General features: G+C 46.1%; 1 protein-coding gene across 1 annotated transcript in view; it reads right to left on the minus strand.

Moving 5' to 3' along the window:
• NFAT5 (nuclear factor of activated T cells 5) overlaps positions 1 to 19858 on the minus strand; it is a 37015-nt gene that overhangs the window by 6617 nt on the left and 10540 nt on the right. The window contains 9 exon segments of the mRNA XM_070761716.1: positions 1306 to 1451; positions 1940 to 2020; positions 2258 to 2390; positions 4377 to 4429; positions 4557 to 4691; positions 5053 to 5225; positions 6761 to 6951; positions 8630 to 8822; positions 13091 to 13652. Of these exon segments, the coding sequence (XP_070617817.1) occupies positions 1306 to 1451; positions 1940 to 2020; positions 2258 to 2390; positions 4377 to 4429; positions 4557 to 4691; positions 5053 to 5225; positions 6761 to 6951; positions 8630 to 8822; positions 13091 to 13652 (1667 nt within the window).

The raw sequence follows: 19858 nt of genomic DNA on the forward strand, positions 1-19858 counted from the left end.
TTGTTTCGTGTTACGAACATTTCGCCTTACGAACCTCCACCCGGAACCAATTAGGTTCGTAAGACGAGGTATTACTGTATTGTTTTATCAGAATAGATTATAATAATGTGTTAAAACTACAGTCAGAAGACAAAGCTTTGTTCCCCCCAGGTGGTTTTGCTAAGATTGCCGACAGTTCTTTAGTTGAGCAAGACTGTTAATATGTGAGGTTTTTTAATGTCACTTCAATTTTAAAATTGTGGTACATTATTGTGTTGTCACATCTTTCCCTTCCTTACCATATTTTTTCAGAGTATAAGACGCATCTTACTTTTTGGAGAGGGAAAAAAGCCCCCTGCCTCCCAGCAAAGAGACAACAGCACAGGCAACCTACACACTGTTCCTGTGGGCCTGACCCACAGAAATAGCAAAGAATTGGAGAAATGGACATTATGGCAGCATGTTAATCCCAGAAAGTTTCCTTAAACGTAGTCACACTTACTCCTCCCAATTATTTAAATAGATCTACTCCAAACATGACTGTCAGAGTTTAACTCAGCTGCCTTATTTTAATACTGAAACAGGACACTGTTACTTTTCGGATTATACTTTTTCAGATCTTTAAAACTGATGTGGCTTTCCGGCACTATTCTCTGCTATTTAAAAGAAGATACAATAGAACTCGGCCTCTTCAGATCAAGCGTTTATTTTAAAAAGCGTCCTCATTTTGTTGTCTAGAACAATAATAAAAAACAAGCCTAATAATTTGAACATTCTATAGACATCTATAGTGATTGACAGTCCAACATTGCCAGCAGTCCCCCTCACAGCAATTTGGTTCCTTGCAGGTGGCTCCACTCCCAGGTCCAGCACACGTCCTGCCTGGGCTGAATCAGCTATAGGTCGAGGTCGGGAGGAGGCCGATAAACACTTGCGCTTTTGCCAATCAGGCTCCGCCCTGCTTGCTGCAAGGAGGCCAATTGCTGGGAGGCAGAGGCCCAAGGGTGGCAGGCAGGGTGGGGCTAAATTCAGTGCATAAAACATACCCAGGTTTTCAACTTATTTTGGGGGAGGAGGTAAAAAAGTGTGTCTTATACTCTGAAAAATATGGTAGGAATATAGGGAGAAAAGTATTTTCATTTCAGTTAAACTCCTTCTATCTATTGAAAAAAGTGAAAGAAATATTTGCAGTCCTACCAAAGCTGCCACATTAGATATCAAACTACATTTGATGTCAAACAAAGGTCCTGAATAAAATCTTTATCGTTCCCTTCTTTTTGTTAATAAAAGACATACGTCCAGAATAATTTTTTAAATGCTACTTACATTAAAGGCAGGAAGAGACATTTTCTCGGCCACCAGTTCCATTGGAGCAGCCTCTTCATTCTTGACATTACTATTTGGCCTGAGAGGAGTTACCAAGGCACTGGGGAGAAGGTTGACTTGGTCCAGCGTGCGGCCACCGGAGTTTGCTGCCGGAGACAAAGGACAAAATCCTTAAGATGAAACTCAAAAACACGGCAGCTAATGCAGAGAAGAGCGGATGAACTTTCTGGCCGGTCCTGGCTGTGCCCGAGCAAAAGGCACCTCTGAAGGCCAATGTCCACCCAAATGGCTGCTACACACACAAACACCCATGTCACCCATGAGTCTTCGGAGAAGGGCGGCATACAGCACAAACACAGCCACGTGTCAGGCTAGGTGACCTCTGGCTTGCTTGTTTATTGCATTTACATCTCACCACAGTAAAAATAATTCTCCAGAGTTAAGAATGTTAGAGGCCCACAAGGCTTTGTAGTGCAGCCCTGGAAGTTGGCTGGAACAACCCATCTTAAGAGAAAACACCTGTAGCCCTAAAGTCACTCGATGGTGATGGCCCTTTTTCAATGTGACGGACTCAGCAGCCTTACGACCTTTTTGGCTAAGGGGATAAGGAAAGTTGTGGTGGAGGACTAATTACCTTTGGCTCCCTCCTCAAAGGGACAGGGCTGGGTTGGGCTGGACAGTTCCTGCTTCACATTCACATCCAGAGTCTGAGCGGCTGAGGAGAGATGGAAGCAGGGGAATTATAAGTCAAGCTTCCCACTTTTTCAGATCCACAAAAAGCACCAGGGTCCACATTTCAAGAACCGAAACCTTCAGCACAGCTCCCTGAACCCTGTGGTAGTTGCACGACCCAGGATTCCCCCAGGCCACGGATCCCTGTGCCCTGGCCTAGCGGTGCAAATTTTGACCAAGACCCCACCCACACTTTGCAAATACTGTGCTTTTTACATACATGTATCTGGAGTGTATGTAAACTGTTGTATGTCGTGTGATCTCCCAGCATTGGTCATGACAAAAATCCCAACAGAAACAGGTGCAGTTATTTGCTGGTCATGATAAGGTGGCACTTTCACAATTAGATGGTTCTGAAAGGGGGGGAAAAGGCAAGATATTAATGGCCTCCAGCCTGTGACACTTGACCTCAGTAAGGGCCAGCTGTTCCTGTTCTTAGCTCTCCTTCATTTCGGGAATCTGACATACAAACAAAAACCCTGCTGGCGACTTAGAAACATAGATAGAAACATAGAAGTCTGACGGCAGAAAAAGACCTCATGGTCCATCTAGTCTGCCCTTATACTATTTTCTGTATTTTATCTTAGGATGGAGATATGTTTATCCCAGGCATGTTTAAATTCAGTTACTGTGGATTTATCTACCACGTCTGCTGGAAGTTTGTTCCAAGGATCTACTACTCTTTCAGTAAAATAATATTTTCTCATGTTGCTTTTGATCTTTCCCCCAACTAACTTCAGATTGTGTCCCCTTGTTCTTGTGTTCACTTTCCTATTAAAAACACTTCCCTCCTGGACCTTATTTAACCCTTTAATATATTTAAATGTTTCGATCATGTCCCCCCCCTTTTCCTTCTGTCCTCCAGACTCTACAGATGGAGTTCATGAAGTCTTTCCTGATACGTTTTATGCTTAAGACCTTCCACCATTCTTGTAGCCCGTCTTTGGACCCGTTCAATTTTGTCAATATCTTTTGTAGGTGAGGTCTCCAGAACTGAACACAGTATTCCAAATGTGGTCTCACCAGCATTCTATATAGCGGGATCATAATCTCCCTCTTCCTGCTTGTTATACCTCTAGCTATGCAGCCAAGCATCCTACTTGCTTTCCCTACTGCCTGACTGCACTGTTCACCCATTTTGAGACTGTCAGAAATTACTACCCCTAAATCCTTTTCTTTTGAAGTATTTGCTAACACAGAACTGCCAATACAATACTCAGATTGAGGATTCCTTTTCCCCAAGTGCATTATTTTACATTTGGAAACATTAAACTGCAGTTTCCATTGCTTTGACCATTTATCTAGTAAAGCTAAATCATTTACCATATTACAGACGCCTCCAGGAATATCAACCCTATTGCACACTTTAGAGTCATCGGCAAATAGGCAAACCTTCCCTACCCCTGCTAAAATTTATGGAAGGGGGAACAACAGGTGGAAAGGCGGAAACCGAGTTTCTTTTAACTCAGTTTCCACTACTGAGCTCTTAAAAGCAAGTAAGTACCGTGTTTTCCCCAAAATAAGACCTCCCCCGATAATAAGCCCAATCAGGCTTTTTTGAAGGCCAAGCACTTATTTCAGGGTTCAAAGAAAATGTAAGGCAGGGTCTTGTTTTCAGGCAAACAGCACATTGACAATCAATCACACGAACTCTGAACAGGAATCTGACTTTCCAAGCGGAGCAAAACTTCCGCCAGAGTCCAAATCCTGGCCGCTCCCTCTCTGAAGCCTTGTCCTTTGGACTCAAGAGATCTACTCATGGTCTAGCAGCTGTTTCTGGGAGCACCACAGAGCCATCCAATCCCTGTCTCCCACCGCAGAAGCGAAGGGGATTTCATTTAGCTATGGATGATGTTCCAACATAGCTTCACAGCTGTGTTGCTCCCCTTAGAATAGGCTCCAGGAGCTGCAGTGGCCCAGTGGTGAGAATGCAGTATTGCAGGCTGTCCTGCCCATTGCCAGGAGTTCGATTCTGACAGGCACGAGGTTGACTCAGCCTTCCGAGGTCAGCAAACGAGGACCTGGATGGTTGGGGGTAATATGCAGATTCTGCAAACTGCTTAGGAAGGGCTGTAAAGCACTTTGAAAAGTCTAAGGGCTCTTGCTAGAGACATCGCTGGCCTTCCTGAGGCAGAAAACAGGGGTTATAAAATAATTTTAATTTGGATCTTAGATTTTTGGTCTGAACACAGATTTACTGCAAGATTTGAAAATCTCTGCTTCTCCTTAAGCACAGGAATAAAATGTATCTGCGTGCCTATCTGAAGCTCACTTTCAAAACATATAATAAAATGGGACTGTTTTCATAATAATGCCTGAATTAATATTCTCAAGAGTACCTGGTGAAAGAGCTCCATGTCAATTTCTGCCTCGGCTTTCCAGGAGCTTTCATCTGTTGGAAGGCAAGGCAGGGGAGTTGTTATGCAGAGGCCCTGGCCAGCTGCCCTCTGCCCCTGCCAGTCCCCCCCCCCCCCGGAGCTCCACTGGCCCAGCCTCGGCACATGCACTTTGCCACCCACCCGAGAGGTTCTCTTGGAAGATCACTTTGGTTCCCTTCAGAAAGTTCTTCCCAATCAGAAAGACCTCCTCCTCTCCTTTCACTGAACAGCTGTGCAGGCTTTTCTTCAGGATCTCGGGCACGCCCGCAGGCTGAGCTGCACCAAGGGAGAGAAAAGGAGGAGATGTCACTGGAAACAGGCACAATCAGCTGGGACCCCAAGGCCCCGAACAGCCCATACGAGAAGCTTAAGCAAAGGTCAGATCCAAAAAGTCAGACTCCTTCTCCCTTTTGCAGGGGAAAGTGCAGCCCAGTCCCCTTGCCTGGGAACTCAGGGCCAGCCGCTGACCTTATGAGCCGAGGGCCTGATGCAATATCCAGCTTGTCCCCATTTTATTCTTCACGTCACTAAAATGTCTCTTTTTACGCAGAGTCTCTTAAGTTTTGTTTTTGTAAAGCTGAATCCCCTGTAGATTGGCAGGAGGGTCCCTGCCTCACAGTCCGACGAGGCCACTTACTGCACAGGACGGGCGAGGACGGCGTCTGCAGCGTTAGGACCGAACCATCTTTCCGGGGGATGTTGACACGGAAAACCAGCCTGGCTCGAGTGCTTTTCTTCTTAGAACCAGCAATGCCTATTCGGGCCTCGACATCTGCGTTCCTCAACTTCAGGATTCCAACACAGTCCACCCTAGCAACACAGTCCTGGCGTTAGTCCTGTCAAGTCATCCAATTCAGTGGCAAGCTTTCCAAGAGGCGCAGCAGGGGTGCTGGGACCACCGGAGCAGCCCCCAAACCGCCCCATTTCAATGCCCTGCAGCTGTGCTGGGGAGGATGCTGAGCTGTCCAGAGGATCAAGCCTTCAACTTCCCTTTGGGAAACAGGAGACGCTGTGGTGACATGGACCTTCACCAGCCATTGTTGCGTGACTCCTCCCCCCCCCCCCAACCAAAAGGGGCAATGGAACAGATGCTTTAGGACACAATCCCCAACCTTTTGGGCAGAAATAGGAACAGGTTCCATGGAGAAAGGTATTTTCCATGGACTGGGGGCGGGGCAGCAGTTCTGTGTCCTGCCTGAATCTCAGGAATGGGGCTTGGCGTGTTTGTGTGGCCCAGTGGCCAGTATGCCGCCGCCTGGTGCCAATGGACGGAGCAGGGATTAGGGCTCCTGGTTTAAGAGATGGAAATCCATCCTTCTGACTTCCGGTGAAATCGGAAGCCTGGTCTGAGAGCAACACAGCAGACTCCGAACTCTTCCAGGCAAAAGGTCCGAATTTGGACCCTGGCCACTCCGTGAAGCAAAGTGGGGGGGGGGCACCCAGCAGGCAGAGGGGAGCTGCATCTCCCAACAGAGCAGGAGCAGAGGAAGTCAGTGGCTTGTGAACTAGGCAAAAGGAAAAGGGAGGGAGGGAGGGAGGTGGGGAGATAAATATTAAAATAAAGTCATAATATGTAAGGTGAGAAGGAAACAAAGAAAAAAAACTCAGAATGAACATGTGGCTTTGGAAAGGTATTTTTTAAAATATTGGAATTCAACCTGGAATTTTTTACTATTTTATTACAATCAAACTGATTTATTATTTACTCATCCCTATATTGGATTTTACAATTTAAAATGATTGAATTTGGATTATTTGCATAATGAAGAGAAGCCATGCTGAACTGGAGCAGGAGCGCCATCTGCTGCTGAGAGGAAAACCTGCAGCCTTGGGAATTTTTGTTTTTGTTGGACAATATTGCTGAGCAAATAAAGGAGGTTGGAAGAGACGTGTGGCCTGCAGTGGGGGGGGGGGGACCCAGTGTCTCTGCTGCCCCCCTTGGGTGGGCGGGGCTTGTGCGGGACGCCCTGCTTTCTCTTCCAACACCTTTCTGTGCAAATCGGGCGCTCTGGGGTGGAGCCCCACCCCTGGGCGTGTGTGTGTGTGTGTGTGTGTGTGTGTAACAATCAGAAGAGCTGTCCACTTCTGCTGACAAAGAGGTTCCAGTCCTAACTGGGACACCAAGGACGCTGCTGCAGGCGGGTGGGGAGGGGGAGTCCACAAACCTCCCATCGCAGCCGGAGAGGGAGAGAAATCCTCCCACTTGATTGCAAACAAATACAGTTTTAGCCAGAAATGGGTCTAACCCCCCCCCCCCCAAGAGTGCTACTGTTTGTGTTTGGGATTCGTGAAGACCCCCCCCCCCCCGCCCTGACCCTGTTCCCAGGAGGGCAGAAGGGACTCACGCCAGGGTCATGCTGTTGCTCGGATCCAGGCCCACTTCGATGACCGTCGTGCCCTCGATGTCCACCTCTTTGCAGGGCGTGGTGTTCCGCCCGGTGACCCTGCAGGCCTGATAGAATCCGTGGGGCTTCACCCGGCCAGAGTCATTGCCCACAAATATCTGTAACGTCACAGGATCGTGGTGACCTTCCAGCTGCAATCACAAACCAGGAGTTAAAAGAGCATGAGGTGGAGCCCCCTTCCTCTGCCAACAGCGCAGGCACCGGACACTGACGGGTGCGGAGCAAAACAGGTGGATTCTTTGGATTTTAAACGTTTTGATGTTTTTAGTTATATTCTATCAAACCTTCCAGTTGATTTTACTGTATTCATATCTTGAGCATATACAGTGATCCCTCGATTTTCGCGATCTCGTTCTTCGCGAAACGCTATATCGCGATTTTTCCACCCGATGACGTCACTCTCTTCCTTCCTTTCTCATCTTTCTTTCTCTCTCTCTTTCTCTATCTTGCTTCTTCCTCTCTCACACTCTCTTCCTCCCTCTCTCATCTCTTTCTTTCCTTCTCTCTCTTTCTCTATCTCTCCTCCTCTTGCTGGCGGGCGGGGGCATCAGCGAGGAGCCGGGGTTTCCCCTTTGCGTGGGCGGCGGGGAAACCCGGATCTTCGTCTGCTCGCTGCTGCTGCAGCAGCAGCGAGCAGACGAAGATCGGGGTTTCCCCGCCGCCCACGCAAAGGGGAAAGCCCGATTTGGCTCCTCGCTGCCGCCGCCGAGCAGATCAGCTGCTGGGCGGCCGCAGCAGCAGCGAGCAGACGAAGATCGGGGTTTCCCCGCCGCCCACGCAAAGGGGAAAGCCCGATTTGGCTCCTCGCTGCCGCCGCCGAGCAGATCAGCTGCTGGGCGGCCGCAGCAGCAGCGAGCAGACGAAGATCGGGGTTTCCCCGCCGCCCACACAAACTCCACCATCTGCGCATGCGCGGCCATGGAAAAAGGGCGCACATGCACAGATGGTGTTTTTACTTCCGCAACCCTACATCGCGAAAAATCGATTATCGCGAGGGGTCTTGGAACGGAACCCTCGCGATAATCGAGGGATCACTGTCAGTGTTCCCTTTAATTTTTGGGGGTGGGTGGGCGGAAAAGTATAGTGTCTGAGCGGCAGTCCCTTCGGGACTGGGCGGCACTTTTTCCCTCTCACTCTTTCCCTCTCGGCTTCTGGGCAGGTTTGAAAAACTCTGAGTTGATGATGATTTTTAAGTGAGCCATTGCTCACTGCTCAGCTTAGAGGGAACTATGATCACTGTATATAAATATTATTTTTTGAGAAGGAAGCATTTTTAAAAGTCTGTTTTGGACGAGGTTGACTTTTTATATCTTATGCTCCCTTGTAGCAAAATGGTTATGATGAAGCCAGAAAACCACTTAAGAATCTAGTGCTATTCTTCAGAAACTCTGCACATATTCAGTGGGTCTAAATTTTAGCATGCAATTAAAGGAAACGTATCTTTATTTTTCTGAGGGAAAAAATTACTAGATCACTAACTTGTTTAAGTATCTACTTTTCAGTCAAAAAACAAGTCACATATTTTTTTCCAACCATATTTGCAATATTCTTTCGGAGACTGAAGTGAAAACCAGTGACAACCACCCTCTTTCATTCAGGGGAGGCTGCACAGATGCTGCTCTGTGCCTTTATTGCAGGCCCAGGAGAGCCAAGAGTCAGTCGCCCCTGCTCTGTATTTATACTCCTTCCGTCCAGCTAGAAAGGCTCCCCTGTCTTCAGCCAAAAACACCCAGCCCTTTGCCGGGAACAACAGCCTAACCACAGACTGGAGGGCTGTTCTAGTGGCACCTTTCAGACCTTCTGGCCTACCTTGACCGTGGGGAATCCCTGCTGGGTCCGGTCTTTCACCGAGCCCCGGCTTCCCTCCGTGAGGTAGCGAGCCCTGTGCTGCGTCTCCGGCTGCACCAGGATCTTCAGGTCTTTGCCTTCACTTCTGCTCAGGTACTGTCCACACAACATGGGGCTCTTCTTCCCTCCCGCCACCTTGGGGACGTCGGAGGCTCTGGGGTGTTAAAGCAGATGAATGGACAGGTCACACCAACGGCTTCCCTTCCAAGCAGGCAAAGGGGCCGCCGGGGAAACCAGGAGACACAGAGAGACACATGTAGCCCTGCATCCTTTCTCTACTTTCCTTTCACAAAAAGGGTGTCGTTTCATTAAAACAACATAGCCAGAAACCTAAAAAACTATATTTTTAACTAGTAATTAGAGGACAAAATTTATAGATAGATTTTAACCATAAACAGTTTATACAACCTGCCTTCGTTCACCAACTTGTGTGAAATGTCAGTTCCTGGAACAATTAACCTAGCACAAATGTTGCCTGGTTAAAATAAATCCTGATCCTTTTTAGACCAAAGGCTTCCTAGGCCCTATTGCTATATACTTCAGGCAAGTATATGTTTAAATACATTTTCCAACCGATGCTGTTAGATTAAAATATATTTAATTTCAGCACATTAAAACAACTGCATTTACTGTGACACAGCTATCTAGGCTGAATTTCCTTTTAGTATATCAGGTCGGCCCACTCGCTTATGGCACTTTCTGTGCATTTTAAAATGAGAAGAACTGAAATTGTGGCATTTACGTAAGGTAGGTTGCAATTATTTCTTTCTTTCCTTGAGAACAAATATATCAATGGAAAGAATCCAGGCCACCAGGCTGAACACCCACCCACCCCCAATATTTCATGCAGTTCCCCAGAGCTATTTAAAGGCTGATCACATGCATAATTTTCTCCTGGTAACACAAAGAAGACTTTTCAGAAGTAAATGAATCAAAATAGCCATTAGCTTCCATTGGTAACACCATGCATCCAAAGTTAAATGCTGCATTTCTATGTTATCTACCAAGCTTGCTACTTCGGGAGCTTTGCTACTTCAGGGATTTGTTTGCAGAGGCAATATGGCACGATGGGTCAGAGGGGTTTATTTGCCTCTGGGAAGAAATAAATGCAAAATGACCCAGCTAAAGGTACACCCCAAGGGGAGTTCCATGAGAAAAACCTCTTTGAATCAACCCCAAAGGAACCACGGAAACAACGCTCCAGCCTGACTTTGGATGCCACAAACTGGTGTGGCCCAGATTTCCCTAACTTCTGCCAACAGTAAAAATGGCATAAAACCTTCTCTCAGCTAAGTTGCTGGTCCAGGCAGACCAGTCACCTGAGTGCACAAATGTTGATCATGTCACTTCCAGTTACAATAATTGCTAGCCTACAAGTGGGCCGTAGGTTGTGCTAGACCAAGTGGATTTGGTATTTTCATAACTTTTGGTCCCCTGGATTTTTCTTCTCTAAGCATCCTACCAGCCCTGAAAACCTAAGCTAGCTTTTTGTGTAAGGTTTCATTAAATTAGAGAAGGATCCGACCATCTCATTTTGTTGTTCTTTTCTGCCCAATACCTTTGATCTACCAGGCACCCAAAACACACGAAATGGATGTCTCTATTTCTGTTCCAGAGAGGACCAGGACTGGGTGAGAGATGTTCCGAAACGTGCGCAACGAGGGTTAAGCCCTCCTAGCTACTCTTTCATGAATGACATGTGTTTATGAAATAAATTACCGGTATGTTTGACAAGTCAACTTCCAGGCTTCAAGCACACCATGCAATATTGTTAAACTTGAAATTCTGCCTCATTTTGTTTCGGCACTTATAAATAAAACTCACACTGTCTCCAGTAAGAATGCTCAAAAATATATATTCAATGTTTACTGCAGGCTACATAAGTAGCAGTTGCACAAGATTCTAATTTCTAAAAGAGGTTTAGACAATAACTGCATTTTGAAAGCAACACAATCCCATTTTATGAGACTATATGCAAATATATAAGAGCAGCCTATGGGCACCACATTTTCCATTGGCTTTTATCATTTCCTTTAGAAGAAATTCCATTATTCAAATTCTGACCTCCAGAAGGCCTTGTGGTACAAAGAGCCCCCATTCGGGGGGCCTGTCATCTGAAGTAGGAACTCTGACATACAATGGAAGCCCAAATACATGAAAGGAGCATTCTTTGGAGCTCCACATCAGAGCTCCAGCAGCCAAAAGGGGACATCTGCTTGATACAATACATGTATTGCAAAATTTTGCCTTCTGAGATAATGACATTGATAAATTGATCATGATTACAAATAGTTATCCACATCTCTGCAATCAAAACGAAATAACCCCCCCCCCCCAAACTGGGTTTCAAAATTTCCCAGAGATTTCACATGCGCCACAGATTCTTGATACCAGGATTCATTCCGCTACTTGACCACAAAACTCACTAGGTAACCCTTGGAAAAAGCCCCAGTCCCTAATTCCCCTCGTCAAGGGGCTCCTGGAAAAGGCCAGGGCTGTGCCCTGCTGTGGATCCCAGTGACCTCTGTGATTGGGAGGGTGCCCCTGGCTGCAGTCCTGGGGAAAGGCACATTGAAAGCAATGAGCGCATGTCCAGCTACATTTCCCCTTTCAACTACGGAAGCAACGCACAACTAAACACCATACAAAGCACCCTCTGAATCCCTATGACAGGAAGGCAGTTTGTTTTAATTAAACTCAGCACTATATTCTAGTAGGCATTTAGCAGCTGAAGTGCATTCAGGTCTGGAAAAGGGTTAAACAACACTGACTCCTTGTATTTATTCTACAAAAATAGTCAACAGCATTAATTCAATGGGCTTATTTCAAAGTCAACATCCATAGGACTACAGTGTTCATTTTCAGATTCTGAACTTATTTCTTGAAGAATCGTCTCTTCCAATAGCCCCTTTTAATAGTCTGAAGACAATTTTTGATAACGTGAGAATCTGCAGAATCAGCAGTTTTCATTTTAATGTTTGTTTGTTTATTGGATCTCTAGGCCCCAGTCTCCGAGGACAACGTTGTCCTTGTACGGCTCTTATGCATTTTGTGTGAGGAGAGCTGGTCACGTACGGCTATTATGGGCCACATTGTGTAGGGCCTCTCCAACCCTACGCTGGGACGCTGCTTGGCCTCACGCTGGAGAGTCCTTTATCCTCTCCCTCCTCCAAGAGGAGACGGCGCAAGACGGCTTTTCCTTTACGTGGCAAATCCCACGTTTTCTGACTCAAGGGTAACATGAAACAAGTCTTTCCTGCAAGCAACCAGAGAAGGCCTTCAAAGGAGGAGGCAAGGAACTCAACGCATTTCACTGCATGGCTTCTGTGTCCACATTCTCACGCAGAGGGGTAAACATTCTGACTTAGGAGGAACAATCTACCACACCGCTGCCCAACTGCTCCTGCTGCCACCGACATAGGGACCGAGCCCTGACCATCCAGCCAGTGGCTTGCTTCTTCTTAAATGCAAATCTAGGCTTGTCCACCTTGCTAAAATTCGGAGGAAGAAGCCATGATCTGACCTAAGCATTTAACACTGGTTTGCAAAGAACTGAGCAGGCTAGATTCCTGGATCTTACATTATTGGCCAACATGAGGCATCAAACAAAATGGCTCCCCAAGGCACTGCCTCTGCCCAGGAAAATTAGACTTCTTTACAAAGGTCACTTAGGTTTCTAGGCAATGCAATAGGCTGCAGCAAGGTGGAGGGTCGCTGATTTCTCAGGCAAATACACCTCATATTGCCCCATGGCCAACACTGAAGATCTTGTGATCCTCTGGATCCCAAAGGGAGGTGAGTTAGGTAGAAAACCAGCAATTCCCTTCCATAATACAGGCATGCACTTTCCACTCATGACGTGGGATGCAAACCAGAGTTCCTAAATCAGGATGCAAATACACGGAAAGATGAGAAACCACCACCCAAGCAGGCTGCAGGCAACATTTGCGCATACGTGTACACACAACTGAGAAGCACAGAGCAAAACAGGAGAGAGATTTATTTCTGAAAGATCAGTTACAGAACTGAGATGACACAAACACACACTTGGTTCATCTTAACATTTTAGAAAGAATATGAAAAGTCAAAACCAGCTGCCTTAAACTTATGCAGAGGGTGAAACAGAAGACAGTGAAGTGTGGCCTTAAGTCCCCGTAATTATCTCTGTTGCAGAATCCAACTTTAAGCATTGGGTTTTAAACCTGTTTTTTACTGGAAAAGTTTCCCCCACGCTAATTAGGCTCCACCAGGCAAAGCTGACAACCCACCGTTCCTGTTCAATGACTGCTACACTTAAGAAGCTATCAAGTACCAGCTCCCCCACCTCTCTCAGGGACAGTGGGTGTGATGACCTCTAGGGGAAAACCAAACTTTAGCTCCTGCTTTAACACATGTGGATAGAACATAAAGGCAGATACCAACCCATTTCCTGCTTTCGAGTTGCCTTTGCTCTCGGTGCCGAGCTGGGAAAGGACATAGTGCGGCGCTTTGGCACTGTCGGCATCAAAGATATCCATGGTCGACTCTTCACCGTCCCTCGGTTTGATCCCTGGCCTCTGCTTTGGGTTTCGCTTACGGGATTTGCGCGGCACCTCAGTGTTATCATTGTAGGCACTGGTGCTCATGTTACTGAAGTTGGAGGGGGAGTCCTCCGTCCACATGCTGCAGCTCTGCTCAGACTCCAATCCGCACCCGTCATCCTGGCAGGACATCCGGCTGTTGTCCAGCAAGTCCTCCGGTGGTGGCGAGATGTAGAGGACCGTGTGCCTCTTCGGGGTGGGCTGTGGCTGCGGCTGCTGGGCTGTGTTATTGGTCAACTGCTGGTCACTTACCCCAGGGTTACTTACCCCCATGGCTGAGGAGCAGCCGTCCACTTGCATAGCTTTGCTGTCAGTGACTGAGGTAGAGTAAGCGGTGGGGCCGGAAGAGGTGGCAAAGGAGCTGCACGCACCGCCCACGGAGCGAGAGGGAGCTGAAGACGCATCTGCGGTGTATAATCCACAAGTCAATACAGGGTCCCCCATCCCCACTCTGCTGGCTATAGCAGTCCCTTTGAAGCAGCGTGGTTTGGCGAACCGACTCCCCCCCCCCCCCAATTAACGTTTTAGAATTTGGCTTGTTTTGGAATTTAGGTGCTTCACGTAATATAAGGCTTAAGCAACGTGGGAGTGTTCAGAAAAGAGATCCAAATTGCATTGCTTGTTTTAGTGCCTGGCAGCAATCAGACTTTTCAGAAAGCCACCAAACGGTTGCTAGCAAACAAAGGTGCTTTCGTGGCCTCGTCTGGACTTAAGCCGTTTCATCAAAAATGACAGAAACCCCCAGGAAGGTGCATTTTAGGCCACATTATTGCCAATTGCTCAGCATCTGAGATGTTCAGAAACCTGGGACTGTGCTTAGCCACGAAGTATTAAAATAAGTTTCTAACCTATGAAGCAGAGAACTACAGGTCATTTTTAATGCAGACACTCCCTGCTTCAGAGGCAAATCCTGGAATAAAAATAATGAGAAAATAAATGAGAAGAGAGCTGCTGAATATTCCAGATATCAAATGAGAAATGAAATATAAAATAATTGAACAGCAACAAATGGAACTGGTACCAATTGTCACTTATGAATTCCCCACCCCCCAAAAAGCACTGGCTAATGTTTAAACTTGGAGGAGGCCCTGGCCCTAAAAAGCCAGGTGGGAGAAGAGGCTGGTTCAGCTCCCTGGAGTGAAAGGGGGGTGGGGGGCAGAAAGGGGCAGGCAGAGGTCCCCTTCCTCAGCCCAAAGTAGCTCAGCATTCTTTAAGCTGGGAGAAAGAAGGAGGGATTCAACTGGAGCAGCCCCCCCCGCCCCCCCATCAAGGGAAGAGGCAAGACAGGTCCATGCAAATGAAACCTCAGGTCTCCTTGGAGAACAAGGGTTAAATGGGCCCTAAAGCACTTCTGGAGATGCTCCAGAATGCTGTGGAATCAAGAATCAAAACAAAGTTAAACTTGGGACGTGAACGTCTCTTATAAAATTATATAAATTGCAGAAGTGTTGAATTGAGTGCGGCACCTTCTCTAGAAGAGAAACAAATGGGCAATATTTTTCTTAATGCAAAAGAATACTTATTCATGAGTCATTGGCCTCAAATGGAATAAGTGCAGTGCGTATGATTATTTAAACAATCTTTTTAAAAAAATGTTCAGAAAATAAATGATTATCTAACTTTGTGGTCACCTTAACTGAAAATACCAGTACATGACCAAAAAATGGAAGAATGAAAATTAAATAATATCAATATTTCCTTCAGGATTCCTCATTCGGTTGCCAGATAATTGCTAAAATAATCTAGAGCACTGATTGATACCAGTTCCATTTTCCAGCTTGTGTCTCAACAAATGCAGTGGTTGAAACTGGAAAATTCAGTCATTCAAAACTGCATTTTAATTATAAAAAAACCTTTTATATCATGCATTTAATGCAGTGCTTTCCTAAGGAAATTTTAAAATTTGTTTCAGTGACTATAATTGCTGATTTGCAGCCAGTTTTGAATTAGAATAAGTCGACATTTCTAAAGCGACCTTTATTAAAACAGAGCAAATGTATATTTTAACTATTCACTCACTCACTCAGCTACTCAGCTTGCTTTGATTAGATATTCTGTGTGGATTATGAAATACATGCAGAAAGAATGCTGCAAACTTGCATTGGTATAAACAATACTTTCTACAAGTTGGAGAACTCGTGCAAAATGTGATATTTCTTTTAATTTCTACATGAGAGAGGAGCAAGTAGGAAGAGAAACTCATCTCTGATGTAAACTGTCCAAAATACTGGCTGAGGTGTTTTGACCTCTCTGTGAGCCTAGCATCCATTTTTATCTGTGATTTAAGGGAGATAAAGAGGGTCACCTCTGGAAAGAAACGGACGACCAATTTCCTTACTTCAAAAGGGGAATTAGCACAATCACCTAAATCCACAGGGCACCATTATTCTAGATTAATTCCTTACAGAGGGAATTCACGTGGAAATAAATTTTTTCCCCAAGAAACACAACGATTATTAGAGTTTATTAAACAATATTAACACAAAGTGGGAAGCATGTTACAAATAAATAGTAACTCTTCCAAAGTATTATTTTACATGATATTTGGGGGGGGGGGAGACTTTGCTTATACACAAAGGGAATCAGGAGATCCATCTTTGCTTAGGAAAGTGTTGTTAGCCCCATGTTCCATGTTGCAATTAGGGCAGATTAGGTAAAACAAACTGCTGGATTGATTTTATAACAGAGACCTTCAAAGCTTTAAAACATGAGCAAGCTTAGTTCCTTCAATTAAGCACAGCAATTATAATATGCAAGTAGTCCTCAATTTATAACCATTTGTTTAATGACTATTCAAAGTTAGAAAAATTCTGCGGCATCTCTACGGTCACAGGATCAAAATTTGACTGCTTGACAATTGGCAGGTATTCTGGGACCCAAATATCCCTACTTACAACCTTTCCAGGGGACTTCGGACAAGCAAAGTCCATGGGCGCTGGGGGGGGGGGGGGGAGGAGCCAGATTCACTTAATGCAAAAAAGGTTGAAAACCCAGTCTGATTAGTCCCCTAATGACTCCCCTGCTTAACAACAGACATGTTCCAGTCCGAACAGGGATTGTAAATGGAGGACTACCTGCACAGGGATGAAGCAGAAGAGAGGGCAAGGGAGGATTGGTGTCCGCCCTCCTGCTGTGTTTGTGAGGAGGAGACTTCATTTTAAGGGACTGAATACACCTCAGCGAAGAATGGACGCTCACTTGTCATAGGGCAGAACTGTAGGGTGTTATACGACTTCACATTTTGAATGCAATAGCAAAACCCTGACTGATCAGTTGATGCTAAAGCAGCTTCAAAAACAAATTAATCCCAAATCTGGAGAGTCACAATGTCTCTTCAAACCTGACATTTGTGAAGAATTATGTCCAAAAATTGGCTGGATCTGGGAAAGGTTATCAGAAATCTCTTCCCGCTGTTAAAATACAGGTGTATACAGGGCACTCCAGTGTTTAGTATTATTTCTACTCCACAAGTTAATTTCTAGGATCAAAATTGCATTATTAATAAAACTGAAGCTAGACGGGTTAGTTTTATGCATTCTGTGAAATGCGAGATTACGTATCAACAAAGCTAAGTGCCATCAAATCCTTTTTTACAATTACAATCATGTGCCAAATATTTTTATGAGCATCGTGGCAATAAAATGGTTAATTGTTTATAATTAAACCCTCCAAAGATTTTGGTGCTGGCACACTGTCCATTCTGCAATTGAAACAAATTGTGCAGTTTAAAAAGGCACGGTAGCAATTTTAGTAGCATTGTTCAGATGATTATTCTGCCTCTAGGCAAACAGATAACAAGACAAAACAGCATGTAGTACAATACAAAAAGCCCCGTCTCTCTTCTGTGTTAGCTCTGTGGGAGCAGGGGGGCTTCCAAACAGTGCTGAGCCTTGTTCAACAGATGCGCTCGCTGCCTCCCAGGGACTAAGGATAATGGAAGCGCCCAGGGCAACTTTAGCATCAGGAGCAGAGAAGAAGCTGCTACCTGAAGTGCAATAGTCTCCTTCCCTCGTGGAAGGCTCTTTGGTGGGGCCGGAGGAAATGGCCCTCTCTAGGCAAAGCTTAAAGCCTTCCGTTCTCTGAGGGGGGGGGGGGGGGGCTTCAGGGGCACCAGGCTTTTCTAGAGGCTGTGAGGAGAAGACATTGCAAGGGCTTTTTCCCAGCGTGTGGGGATAACAGGGCAGGGAGCCTGGGGGGGGGGGGGGGTGTCCCTTGGAGCATTTCCATGCAAAACAGTAGGTGCACAAGCAGCCAATGAATGAAGCATGGCAGACACTTGCCACACACTCTTCACTGTTCAGGAGACCGAAGAGAAAACGTGCGCGTCCCCTAAAGCGGGTCAGGGCAGATCCATCCCAAAGGCAACAACCCCCCCCTCCGACAAGGAACCTTGAGGAATCTTGGCTTCTTCCCCATTACTGGGCCAGGGGACTTTCCAGAGTCAGTGAAGAAAAAGCTGGAAGGTCTGCAGCAAAGACGGAAGGACGCCAGACCTCGTGTGGTCAAAGTCCCGGAGGAAGGGGCTGCAAACCTGCCTCCATTGGGCCTGGCGTCCTCCTGTCTTTGCTGCAGACCTTCGTGCCAACTTTGGCTTGGCAATCTTCTCCAGCTTCATTGATTGATGCAAGGTCAAAAGCTTTATGAGAGGTCAACTCAAGTCAATCCACTATTTACAAAACAAAACAGAAAGGAAAGGAGAGAGAGGCTGATGAAGAAGTCTGGAATGAGACCGACCTACACCCTGGGTGAGGCTGGAGGGGTTAAGTGTCTCTGCTACTATTTGTCTTCACTATTGACAGCACACAACCCACCACACGAGGCCTGTGTCTGAATGGCGAAGCTAGAATGCAAGTTAAGTGTATTAATAGAGAAAACACCCCAGCAATATCAAAAAACAACCCACCCACCCTTTACTCTAAACATTCAATGCAGATTCAGAAGAGACTGGTCACTTATATTTATGTATTATTTATAGTTTAACATTTTCCATTACATAGGCATGCCATAACAACGTTAAAAAAACCAAATCAAATCCGAATCCCCTCTGCTTTGACGCAGAGAATAACTTAATATTTGTACTGACAGATGCAGAAGTTGTTATTTCTTACCTGCAACTTTAACTGGAGGTTCATGTTCATCAATTCAGACTAGGAAGTCTGACAACCAAAAATGATAATTAGAGGCAGTCAAGCAGCAGACTAGCCCTCAGCCTGGAAGCAGAGCCCGGGGAGGGGAGGCTGCCCCCAGGCCCTGCGGGTAAGAGGCCAAACGCGTTGGCCCTGCTTTCTACACACGCTGCGCACACCCTCCCCACAAAAAAACAAAACACAACCCCTCCCCAAGTGCTATTCTGAGTTTACTGAATTTCACCTCAGGGTCAGAAACACTCACTGCCCCCTCCCTCTTCTGATGTTTGTAAAGGCAGCGGCTTCTTCTCTCCCTTGGCCTCCTTCTGGAAAGCCCTGGTGAAACCCCCTGCAACCGCTACTCCTTCCAGGGCAGCCTGGCAGCTCCCGTCCCTCCCCAGGTATCAGCCGAGGGAAACCATGCCAGACAGACAGACAGACAGACAGACAGAAACCCCTCTGGGCAGACCCCTGCCTGTCCTGAGCCTGGGCCACTGACCTCACTCGGCAGGCAGCAGGGAGGAGAGCTCTTTTTCCCAACACTAACTCAACCCCTTGGAGGAAGATGTTCTTGATACCCATCTAACCATAAAACGACCCACTTATTTTCTCCTCCTTCAAAGCAGGCTCTCTCTCTTCCAGTGTTTGAAACGCCATTAGACTGCAAAGCTTGCAAGACTCAGTTGGGCCATTAGTTGGCCTCAGTTTGAAGACTGTACTTACATCCAACGTTTATTATTAAATAAATGCACATCCGCAGCAACTTTGGGCAGGTGTTTTTTAAAAAGTACAATTATGACCTGCATACGTCTTGCCACAGGCCCACCACGCTGCCCTGTGCTATATTGATAAGAATTTAAGTGGTAAAATCCACCGGACTGAAGCAACCATGATTTACATGATGTTCTACCGCCCAAAGCAGGCAGCAAATAAATTTCATAAATAAATAATAATTCCGATTTCAATGGCTCCACTCTAATCATCTGAGCTAAAAAGTAAGCAAAGCTAGGACTGGTTAATGTTGAGACGGAGGAAGGCAGGGAACATCAGTGTTGCAAGGTTGCAATTTCTTGCACCTTCACATCAGGTGAACTACCTAGAGACTCAAAATGGACTCAAACTCATCTACTTTTCAATTTACCTTTAGTGTAAATGCTGAAAAGCAGCTCAGACATTCAGTACCTGTAGTGCCATGATTTCTTCAGGATACAATTTTAGGGAAGGTTGTCAGGAAGCCCATCTTGCACCTCCAAACCAGAGTTATGGACCTTCCCTTTCTTTAAGAAATACTCTGGCCATCCCCCTCTTTATAGGCTCAAGAATGATTTTGATTAGCTAGCAGAAATTTCATGAGATTATTTTTATACATACTAGAAGCTGAACTGGCAAAATGGCAGGGGAAGAACTGGCCAGGGCCGTGGCTGCCCCATGGTATCCTAGCGCGAGTCCTTCCGCTTCTCTTTCGGTTTCTCAGGGGTGGAAAA

The sequence above is a fragment of the Erythrolamprus reginae genome, chromosome 9, assembly GCF_031021105.1.
Source record: "Erythrolamprus reginae isolate rEryReg1 chromosome 9, rEryReg1.hap1, whole genome shotgun sequence".
Lineage (NCBI taxonomy): Eukaryota > Metazoa > Chordata > Lepidosauria > Squamata > Dipsadidae > Erythrolamprus > Erythrolamprus reginae.